Genomic DNA, 12,589 nt, shown 5'->3' on the forward strand with positions numbered 1-12,589 from the left:
ACGTTGCAAGAGTTTTTAAAAATGTTCATGCCCATTGATACACAATTTCTATATGTAAAAACATTAAAGCAACTATTAAAATATGCTAAGCCCAGCCAATGTGGCTCAGTGGTTGAATGTCAACCCATAAACCAGAAGGTCCTGGTTCGATTCCTTGCCAGGGTACATGGCCAGGTTACTGGCTCAATCCCCAGTATGGGGTGTGCAGGAGGCAGCCAATCAATGATTCTCTCTCATCAATACAAATATATTTAAAAATAAAATAAAATATGCTAAAGATTCCCAATGATTTAAAAGAAAACATGGAGCCAGAACCGGTTTGGCTCAGTGGATAGAGCGTCAGCCTGCGGACTGAAAGGTCCCGGGTTCGATTCTGGTCAAGGGCATGTACCTTGGTTGTGGGCACATCCCCAGTGGGGAGTGTGCAGGAGGCAGCTAATCGATGTTTCTCTCTCGTCAATGTTTCTAACTCTCTATCTCTCTCCCTTCTTCTCTGTAAAAAATCAATAAAATATATTTTTTAAAAAATAAATAAAATAAAATAAAAAATAAATAAATAAAAGAAAACATGGACATAATGAGGTAAAAACGGAAGATATTAAAAGGAACCAATGCCCTGGCCGGTTTGGTTCAGTGGATAGAGCATCGGCCTGCAAACTGAAAGGTCCCAGATTCTATTCCAGTCAAAGGCACAGGCCTGAGTTGTGGACTCGATCCCCAGTGGGAGGCTTGCAAGAGACAGCCGATCAATGATTCCCTCTCATCATTGATGTTTCTGTCTCTCCCTCTTCCTTCCTCTCTGAAATCAGTAAAAATATACATTTTTTTTAAAAAGGAACCAAATTTACAGAAATAAAATATCTGAAATTTACGGAATAATCTGAAATTTTTAATGGATGAAATAAACACAGTACAGAAGATAAGTTACCTTAAAATACAGCAATAAAGCAATCTGAAATGAAGCACAAAGAGAAAAGATTGGGAACAAAGTGAAAAGATCTCAGTGACTGTGGGAGACTCAACAGAGCTACATGTGCCTGGGCAATGTGGCTCAGTGATTGAGCATTGACCTATGGACCAGGATGTCACTATTTGATTTCTGGGCATGTCACATGCCTGGGTTGCAGGCTCAGTCCCCAGTAAGGGGGCGTGCAGGAGGCAGCTAATCGATAATTCTCTCTCATCATTGATGTTTCTTTCTTTCTCTCTCTCTCCCTCCCTCTCTATGAATTAATTTTCTTAAATTAAAAAGAGAGAGAGAGAGAGAGAGCACTACATGTAATTGGAGTCCCAGAAGAAGGGGAGAAGGGACCAAAAAATTTTTTAATAAATAATAAGCACAGTATTTCCAAATTTGATGAAAATTATAGTATAACCCACAGATTCAAGAACTTTAACAAGGATAAACACAAGGTAAACAATATAAAGAAACAAAAAATGCTGAAAATTAGTGATAACATCTTAAAAGTAGCCAGAGAACTAGAGTTTGATACAAATAAGCTAAAGAGTCTAACCATTTTAATACAATAGAGTATATAGAGCACAAATTTAAATACACTTAAACAGAGCTAGATTAAGGATTAGCTAGCAGCTGCTGTGAACAACAATCTCTAAAGGGCACTAAAGTAAGCTTAGAAATGCAACCAAAATGGAGAAAATATTTGCTAGTATTCTAAGGGAAAAATAGCTAAGTAATAGAAAGAAACAGTTTGATAAGGCAGCTAGAGTTCAAAATAAATTGACCACCACACCATCCACTAAGTTGCATCTAAGGAGGTAGATCAAATTACCTGAAAAGGTGTTTTGTTTTTTTTGTTCACTGAGTGGGTCATTCATATGTAAGGGCCACAGGTATACTACTCAGATCAACAGAAAGAGAATTTGGGTGCTGCGACCTAAAACTTTTTTTTTTTGTCCTTACCCTTTTCATCAAAAAAAAAATGTTGGATATATAGTGAAGAATAGCAATGTGAAGAAGGACCAATTTACTGCCTAAAACACTCAGTTCCCTTAATCCACATCTGTGTCAGGTCATGGCAAAGCATCTGTATAGCTCTAAATGCTATTTTAGTTGATCCCTTTCCTTCAATCTGACCCCTCTGTATACTTTCAAATATCAAAGAGTACTTAGGTTTATTTTACCCATTGTCCTTTATCTCCTTGAAGTTTACTGAAGAATAGCTTTAGTTCTCGAACTGTCAAATTATAGCTAGCCAGCACTCCCAACATGTCAACTAAAAGATCTGGAAACAAAGAAAACAATAAAATAATTAAGCTACTTATATTTCTTGAAGGATTAAAATATACTGTGATTAAGAGTTCAGACACTAAAGTTCCAGTAACATGTTAGATGCTCAAGTATTTCTTAAATAAATATCCTATATAATAAAAGAGTAATATGAAAATCAAACGGCGGAACGACTGGTCACTATGATGCGCACTGACCACCAGGGGGCAGATGCTCAACACAGGAGCTGCCCCCTGGTGGTCAGTGCACTCTCACAGGGGGAGCACCGCTCAGCCAGAAGCCAGGCTAATGGCTGGCAAGCGCAGCAGCGGCAGCAGGAGCCTCTCCGGTGGGGAGTGGGCCTAAGCCAGTGGTTGGCAAACTGCGGCCCCTTGAGTGTGGCTCTTCCACAAAATACCACGTGCGGGTGCGCACGTACAGTGTGATTGAAACTTCGTGGCCACACTCAAGGGGCCAAAGAGCCACATGTGGCTCGCGAGCCGCAGTTTGCCAACCACTGGCCTAAGCCATCAGTCGGACATCCCCCGAGGGCTCCCAGACTGTGAAAGGGCGCAGGCCAGGCTGAGGGACACCCGCCCCCTCAAGTGCATAAATTTCGTGCATGAGCCTCTAGTTACTAAACAAGAAAAATACAGTACTTAAGAATCAAACTTTATTTCTTCACATCCATTGTACCATAGAAAAAAACATACCTGCTATCATACTATCGACTTTTTCAATTTTCCCAAGCACTTTTTCAACAAGGCCTACTTCAGTGCAGATTTGAAGGTTTCGTATGCTCTTCTTCAGAATAGCTGTAAACATGCTCCAAACTTCTGCTTGGCAAGTAATGTCACATTTTTCCAGGAGGTCCACCATGCAGATGATACTCTCACCTTCTTGGATAATGAAATTCATTTCCAAATCAAACTGCCCACCTACCAACTTCCAAAAGAAAAAAAAATTACAAGCATTAGTACTTCTTCATTCAATATAACTGGAGCATGCTCCTACACTTTAGCTTGGCAATTACTATCTGTACACATTCTTCTCTAGGTCCTACAACATTAAAAGGGTCTTTGTTAAACACACACGCACACACACACACACACACACACACACAGAGCTATGAAAATCTCAAAGAAATCTTCAAGTTAACATAACACAAAGTCAAGCAAGACTTGGAATATAAAAATGCAAATATTTTTTTCAACAAAAACAAACATGAGGTGTCAGGAAAATCACTACCTACTGCCCTGCTATGAATAAAGATCTAACTTAGCTCTATAACTGCTTCTAATTCAATATTTCAGTTATGAATTATAAATTTTGTGAACTACTCACAGCAACCTAAAAGTCCTTTGCTACCTATCAAAGGTATGAGTTCACAGCAAAAGTGGAAAACGAAAAATGGCTCAGAGCAAACACAAAAGTCAAAGTTTATATTTGTCAAATCCATGGTTTACTATACGTATACATTTTGATGCCTCTCCTTCCCTGTCAATCATCAGGATAACTTTAGTCACACACCCAAAGTCAGAAATCAAGAAAATTTATTTCATTGACTTGACTATAAGAAAATCCATCCAGAGAAAGCTGTACTGACCTATCCCACCTTGCCATCTCACCCATAGCTGCCTCCCACAAACAGAAGGTTTTTTAAATTTTAACAAATCCCAATTGTTTAAAAGAATTAAAATGCTTCTGCAATTACTTTTGCAAAGCTATCCTTTTTTAGAATTTTAAATTTACATTACTGGTATTTGTAGTTTTCGACATACAGATTATGGTTATATGTTGTTAATAGTCTTGAAATTCTGCAGGTCAAAGTTACCTATGTGAAATCAAGGTACATGATTAAACAAAGATTTAGTATCAGGATGCAGAACTATCCTTTTAAAGTAGATTTTTAAAATATCACCTATACATACTCCTGTACTTCTGAACACTTCTTAGTTTTTCATTATGCATTCCTAAACCCAAAAGGTGGGCAAGAATCAGGACAAAGTGAACTTCACAAAACAAAAGCCAATACAGTGGGGCCTTGACTTACGAGTGTCCCAACTAACGAGTTTTTCGAGATACGAGCCGTCTCTCGGACGATTTTTTGCTTTGAGTTGCGAGCTAAAATTCGGGTTACGAGCCCGCTTCAGATACCCCACCACTAGTTGGTGCAGCGAACATCACAGTGAACGCCACAACATCAGCCCAACATCACGTGTCTCACTCATTCACTTCTTGATTTGACATATGAGTAATTTGAGTAACGAGCTCCGTCACGGAACGAATTAAACTCGTAAGTCAAGGCCCCACTGTAGCTTATAACAAACATAACCAAACAGATATTACTCCAGGAAAGTTGAGAATTAGGAAATCAATTAAACCTCCTTGCAACCAGAGATCAATATGTGTCCCAGGTTCTGACAAAGATACACACTGGCATGAGTAAGAAAAACCAGAAAAATGAAAAACATAACACAGTATCTGCATGCAGGGAGATAAGAATTCCTGGCAAGCAGAATGGTAAAGGCATTTGGTTCTTCTACGAGATTTTAGTGTACAATTCTTGCATCATCAGTAAGAAGCACTGTAAGGAGAGATAACAGCTGGGTTTCTGCTAAAAGAGCCCCTTGGTGTGATTGGGCCAATTCATCTAGCTGTGGTCCTGGTTATGAAGTATACATACTCGATCCCCTAGTCCACCCAAAAATTCTGTAGCTACACAAGAACTCTAAAATAGACTTTTGGGGGGTTTTTGTGAAAATGATTTGCTTGTTTTGTCTTTTTCTATTCTAAAATAATTTCAAAGGTTCAAAAAGTTGTAAAATAGGATAGTTCCTGTACACCATTTACTCAGCTTGCCCTAATGTGAATATCTGTATATATAAAAGCCTAATATGCAAAGTGTCTCCTTGGGAGTTCGACCAGGAGACCAGGAGTTCGATCACTCGCTATGACGTGTGCTGACCACCAGAGGGCGGCATGGAACAAAGGAAGGCCCCGGCTGGCAGCCGGCAGCCAGCAGCCGCTAGGGACCATACCCATGCACGAATTTCATGCACTGATCCTCTAGTATCATAATAATAGTAGCATCATTAGAACCAGGAAATTCACATTGACACAATACCATTAACAAATATTACTCAAATGTTGCCACTTGTCATACTGATGTCCTCTTTCTGACCCAAGATCAGCATCCCTTTATTCTTCTCCAAACTGAGACAGTGGCACAGGCATTCTTTGACTTCATGATTTTGACACTATGGAGGCATATTTGCCAGGTATTTTATAGACTGTCTTATCTACTTTGTTTCCTACATGTTTAAATTCAGGTTATGCATTTTTGGTACCTGATGGTACCTGATGTCAATATGTCTCGCAACTGGTGATGTTAGCTTGAATCAATTTGTTTAAGGTGGTGTCTATTAGATTTTTTCCACTTTAAAAGCACTTGTGGGAAATACTTTCAGACTATACAAATATTTTGTTTCTCATCAAACTTTTAAGAATCCACTGATGAATCTCACCTGCGACTGTTATTACTAAATGGACATCTGCTAAATGGTGATTTTATATTTCCATCATACTCCCTACATATAAATAGAAAAAGACTTTCTTTAATAATAAAATGCATCAATCACACCTGAAAAGCCAGCATCATGCTCAAAAAGGGAAACTGGAATGATTCTCATGAAAGTTAGAAACAAGACAAGGATACAGTATCTTCACTATCATTTGATATTATCTAGAGATACAGAAGTCACATTTAGTCAAAAGACAGCAGTGGAGGATTTGAAATTACAATTATTTTCAGATTATATAATCTATATCTAGAAAAACAAAGAGCTTCAACTGAAAAATTACTATAAATTAGAAAATATTTGGTAATGAAACTACTGATACAGTGAACGATATGGACCAATCTCAAAAGATGTTATCTGTAGAACATTTCAGTAATGATGTTTGAATAAAAAACCTCACTTTAGCATTTTTTGAATAGAAAAAAGAAGAAACAATCCCCCCAAGAAAACATGTTAACTAAGAGGCCCAGTGCACGAATTTGTGCATGGGTGGGGTCCCTCGGCCTGACCAGCTGTGGGGAGGGACCGCAGGAGGTTGGCCAGCCACGGGTGGTTGGCCGTGGTAGCGCACTGACCACCAGGGGGCAGCTCCTGCGTTGAGCATCTGCCCCCTGGTGGTCAGTGCATCTTCATAGTGACCAGTCGACCGGTCATTCGGTCGACCAGTCGTAACAGTCGCTTAGGCTTTTATATATATAGATGGTTAGTAAAGTTGTGTATAACTACATAAGGGAATATAATGCAGCCATTGAAATTAATGAAGCAGCTCCATCTGATATGAAAAAATATCTAAAATACATTATGTGAGCCCTAGCTGGTTTGGATCAGTGGATAGAGCATTGGCCTGCAGACTGAAGGGTCCCAGGTTCAATTCCAGTCAAGGGCACATGCCTGGGTTGTGAGCTCAATCCCTAGTAGGAGACATGCAGGAGGCAACCAATGATTCTTTCTCATCATTGATGTTTTTAACTCTCTCTTCCTCTCTGAAATCAATAAAAATATGTATTTTTAAAAATAATAAAATACATTACGTGAGAAAATGAAAGTGGAAAAGTGTGAATAGCAGGCTACTATATGAGCATAAAACATACAGACAGACACATACCTAAGAATGATACACAAGAAACTAGTGATTGTCTCTGAAAAGATAATTTTTAGGAAAGAGGGCAAAGGGAGAGTTCCTAGTATATACACTTTGGGACATTCTTCACACAGAACTAAATAGCTCCAAGTTGCAACTAACTTAAGAGACCTTACCTTCACCATAATATTACTTACATCAATCTTTCATTTTGATATGTTTATTACCATCATTAACCACCCTTCCAAGAAGCTATAAAATAACTTTTGCAAGTAATTTCCAAAAAAAGACAACCCAAATATTTTACCAGCTTTTAAATTGAGTTGATATTGTGAAAGCAACATCTAGACAGGTGTTTTAAATATTCATCCATTGCTTTAAATATTATAAAATATGTCTTTCAAGGAGAAAATTGATGGCAGAAATTGCTACACACAAATGTGTGGCATATTTGATATACTATATGTACGCATATCTATTATACCTAAAACCATACAGAGTCTACAGTATGTCATGTTAACCCTTTCTAATAGTTATTGGAAACTGATCAACCTTCAAAACACAAATCTGTTTCCAATGACAGGGATCATAATCTAAGTCCAGGCACTGGCTAGTTATTATCTGAGCTGTAGTAATGGCTCTGCACTACAAAATGTAATCTTCCCAAATGTCACAGTAAGTTATGAATATCTGAGCAGCCTAATGCACTTTACTAGCCATGAAATGTGAAAATGTAATCTTATTACCTTTTTTATGGTTGTATTTTTTTTGAATAATGTAGCCTGGAAACTGATGTATAGTCTTTTTCTGCATTTTAGCATGATTTGGTCTCCTTTGCTATATAGAACATTTTTCAAAACTCTCTATTTCAACACGTTTTAGTCTTGGCCTGAACTTCATAAACAATTTTTATAGCAACCTTCAGGGTGGCATAGCGTGCTTCCAATAGGTTATAGTTTAACGTACAAGATTATAGAAATTTTAAAGCATATTAATCAAAGAATTCAAATAAACCTTCACAACTTTTGTATTAAGAACTTTAATTGGGCATGATGATTATCTTCTTACCAATGGTTATATTAATGAAGTGATCTAAGATGAAATTAGTAATTAAACCTAAGTCACTTGTCTTTTCAGAAAAGCAAGAAATACATATAAAACAAAAATAATATTCTCTTCAAAAGATATATGCAACTAAAAAGTCTGTAACACATAGAAAATTCTAATACTTCAAAGTGAAGCCAAGTTTTCCCTGAAAATGTGCTAAATTTTTCCTGAAAAATGTGGCAAGAGTAAGTATAATAGAAAAAAAATGGACAGACTACAATCACAGCCTATGCTCCTAATTAGGTATCTTGTAACAAATCACTTTTTTCTCTGGACCTGTCCATTCATTTTGCAAAATGAACTAAGAATAAGCTTCTTTTGTTTATCTGAATCCTTCAAAAATGTATTTACTTTTTAAAAGTGCTGATCTCAAGGTATTCAATTTATCCCTATGAATCTATTCCTAAGAGAAAGTGACCCTGTACACATTTACAGGCACTAGAAACTTATAAATAGGGAGAAGCTGAGGGAAAATTACAATGCCGTGGCATGGTCTATAAGGTCTCCCCATTGACATTTTCTTCTTCCCTAATGAGTTTCTAATTTGGTACATGAGATCCAGGCAAAAGATCTCACTTCCCAGCTTTACCTCAAGTTTCCAGTGATGTGACCAAACTCTGACTAAGGAGGACAGTAATATGTGCAACTTCTGGGTATATATAACTCTTAAAAGGAAGGTAACATGACTTCTCTTTGCAACTTTCCTTCTCCTTACATAATGTGCTGAAACAATGGCAAGAGTTAGAGTAACATGCTAGAATCTATATTATAACTTTCCTATTGAAATAACAGAGCAGAAAGATCTATGGATCCCAGTGATCCTAGAACTGTCTCAGTAGCTCTGGACCATTTAACTACCCAAATTTTCACCTGAAAGGGCAAATACATTTCTACCTTGTTTACACCACTGTCATTAGGGCCTCTCTATCATATCAGCTTAAAACCTATATCCTGACTAATATATATGCTAAGGCCATTAGCTACATTTTCTCAGAAATTGAAACATTTATATATTTATAACTATCTCAAGTGACATACCCCCATTCCCACCTCTCATACTATATCAGGTGTTAACTAAGCAACAGTGTCTATTTTGGCCTAATTTTAAGAGATGGCAATGTGTCCTGACAAGCTTAGAAACAGAAATAGCACATCCTGAATTTTACACAACTCAATTTTTAGACTCCACATGTGAAAATGTAATGGCAGAGATTTACTATCCTATATAATAAAAGGCTAATATGCAAATTGTCCCCTCGACCGGGAGTTCTACTGGGAGTTCCACCAGGGGGTGGGGCAGCTGGCCAACAGCCCGCGGCCCCTCTCCCCAGCAGGCCTGGCCTGATCGTCCCGATTGGGGCAGGCCAGCTGGACCCCACCTCTACACAAATTCGTGCAACAGGCCTCTAGTATAGAAATAATAAATGATAAAATACAGAATAGAGTAAGAGATTAGATGTCATAATTTCATTAGTGTACATGTCTTTTGAGATCATCCCTAACATTAAACATAATACAATAATACATTGCCTAGTCAGTTACTAGTAGAGAAGAAAGTTCAATATCCTGGCAACATAACCATCAGCCTTTACTTTATATCAACCCTTTCCAGAGAGACTTAACCAAAATAACCTACTCCTCCATCAACATCAGCTGAAAGAGGGGCTTCTTAGGCTTACAAATGTACCATTTAGTGTCCACAAAAGAAAGTATTCTTTGAATTAGAATAGAAAATGTGCAAAAATTTATTAAAATGTTTGATAAAATTCCAATAAGAATTTAAATTTCCAATAAAAATGTACACACATATTCTTATATCTCAGATGTCCCTCCTAAGATAGGTTCACCTCATATGGCTTTCCCAATTACCCAAAGGTCTATTTTATATAACTCTAACATACACATATTTATGCATTATGTATTACAGTATTCTATAGAAAATACCTAAAGAATATGCAGCAGACTACTAGTGAAGTTTATTAGTGGAAGATAAAGCAGGAGGGATATCTCAGCTGTGAGGTCAACCCAGGGAAGTGATAGGTCCCAGCTCTACACCAGGCCCCTCAGCCTAGGGTTCTAGTGCCAGGAAAAATAGTCCCCGTAACTCTGGCTATAAAAGCCAGGGGGATTAAGGCTGAGGGAGACAGGGCTACTGAAGTCCCAGGCAGTTCCTCTTAAAGGGCCTGCACACAGACTTACTCCGACTCACTCCCTCTGAGTTCCAGTGCTGGGGCAGCAGCTCAAAAGGCACCAGGGACATACAGAGAGGAACTAACTTGTCTGGCATCAGGCAACAGTTGGAGGAGCAATGTACTCCCAGACAGAAGTGCTTGCAGAGGTCATTGTTCCTTTGCTGAGCCCTCCACACAGCCAGCAGGTAGGTGACATATTTGAGTCTCCATCAATCTGGCTAACACTGTTCACCCCATCCTGTGAATGCCCTGTCTTGAACCATAAATATATAGGTCAGATAATAAAGTTGCATTTTATTGGTCAAACCACATAATAAGGTTGTGTCTGATTGGTTAATATTTGGTACCAAAAATCCTTATATATAAGTATAGGCACCTGATTCTTTTAAAAGTCATTTGGGAACAAAACAGGTATGCAATTACTTTTTTTGTATAAATCAATCAAAATCATAACTTTTTTCAGACAGACAAAAATATATATTTTGATGTGCCACAGAATTTTAGTCATTAGTTTGAGTCTGCCATGAAATAAAAAGGTTGAAAATTGCTGCCATAGATGAACAAATGAACCTTTACCTAAGTACCATGCCTTACACAAAAATTAACTCAGTACAGATCACAGATTTAAATGTAAAACATAAAACTTTTTAGAAAACATACAGAAGAAAAGCTTCAGGATTTAGGATTAGGTAAAGAGAGTTCGTAGACTTAACACCAAAAGCAAGACCAATAAACGGAAAAAAACTGATAAACTAGACATTATCAAAATTTTAAAATTTGCTCTCCAAAAGACCCTGTTAAAGAGGATAAAGTAATAAGCTGCTGACTAGAAGAATGTATTTGCAAACCACATATCTGACAAAAGAAAATATCTATAATAAATCTCAAAATTCAACAGCAAGGAAACAAAAAATCTAATTATAGAACAACATCAAAACCCAATGGTCAAAAGACAAGAACAGACATATCACTTAAGAGGATATAAAGATGACAAATAAGCACATGAAAAGATATTCAACATCATTAGCCATTAGAGAAATGCAAATTAAAACCACAATGAGACATTACAATCTATCAGAATAGCTAAAAAAAAAAAAAAAAAGTGACAAAACCAAACACTGGCAAGGAAGCAGAGAAATTGAATCATTCATACTTTGCTAATGGGAATGAAAGATGACACAGTCACTCTGGAAAACAGTTTTGCAGTGTTGGGTTTTTGTTTTGTTTCTTTATTCTTTATTGTTAAAAGTTTTACATATGTCTCCTTTTCCCCCCACTGACCTCTCCCCGCCCACTCCCGCCCCCCAGCACATGCCTCCACCCCATATAGCAGTGTTTTAAAAAGACTAAATATGCAACTACTATACCATCTACTAAATGCACTCCTGGTATTTCTCCCATAGAAATGAAAACATGTTCACACAAAAACCTGTACAAAATGGTTTATAACAGCTTTATTCATCATTGCCAAAAAAAAAAAAAAATGAAAACAACTCAGATGTCCTTCAACAGGTAAATGGTTAAATTAACTGCTTTATTCATACCATGGAATATTACTCAACAATAAAAAGGAACTATTAGTATACACAACAATCTAGATGCATCTCCAGAGAAATGTTCCAAAATAAAACAAAAGGTCATATAGCACGATTCCATTTATATAAAGTTCTTAAAGTGACAAAATTACAGAACTGGAGAACAGACTGGAGGTCGCCAGGGTTAAGGAAAGGTGCAGGAGGAGGAAAATAGATGTGAATATAAAAGGGCAACAGCATGGATCCTTATGTGAATGAAAATTTTCTGTATCTTGGTTGTACTAATATCAATTCTGTGCTATAGTTTGTAAGATTTTCCTACTGAGGGAAACTGAGAAAAGGGTGCAAGGGATCTCTGTATTATTTCTTACAACTGCATATAAATCTACAAATATCTCAAAATAAAAAGTTTACTTTAAAAATACAAGTACCTGATGTGAGTTGTCACTTTGTTCATAGAATTAATTGCTCCACTAATAGAAAACTTTATTAACCTAGGTGAATTTCTCATTGGCAGGAAATAAAAGCCAAATTAAAGGGCAAGGAAAGCCTCCTGAGTACAACTTCATCTAAAGACATACAAGTCCGAGTTTCTTTAATTCTGCCTTCTTCCCCACCCAAGCCAAATATATATATATATATATTTAATCACTTGCCCTGCACCTAAAAATAGGTTTGCCATATAATATACAAAAAAATGATTAAGCATAAGTTTATATCAAATGGAGTTTAACTATATATCCTATTGACTCAGATCAAACCCTTGCATTATAGAATATGCAAATTTGAACCTTCAAACAGGAAATGAAATTTTCTAAATCCATTACATAACTTCAGATTCATGTGTGCACTGAAGGCTAATAAAT

The 12,589-nt window shown here is 37.1% G+C and overlaps 1 protein-coding gene across 3 annotated transcripts in view; it reads right to left on the reverse strand.

The window, feature by feature from the left end:
* The window catches only part of LRBA (LPS responsive beige-like anchor protein), a 554,804-nt gene that overhangs the window by 499,523 nt on the left and 42,692 nt on the right, over positions 1-12,589 (reverse strand). For all 3 annotated transcript variants that reach the window (XM_070415300.1, XM_070415301.1, XM_070415299.1), the window contains exons 3-4: positions 2,941-3,172; positions 2,143-2,243 (exon numbers count right to left, since the gene is read on the reverse strand). In XM_070415300.1, coding sequence (XP_070271401.1) covers positions 2,143-2,243; positions 2,941-3,172 — 333 coding nt within the window. The remainder of the gene's footprint in view (positions 1-2,142; positions 2,244-2,940; positions 3,173-12,589) is intronic.

This window comes from Myotis yumanensis, unplaced genomic scaffold, assembly GCF_028538775.1.
Source record: "Myotis yumanensis isolate MYYU_CA2020_CCGP unplaced genomic scaffold, mMyoYum1.0.hap1 SCAF_5, whole genome shotgun sequence".
NCBI lineage: Eukaryota > Metazoa > Chordata > Mammalia > Chiroptera > Vespertilionidae > Myotis > Myotis yumanensis.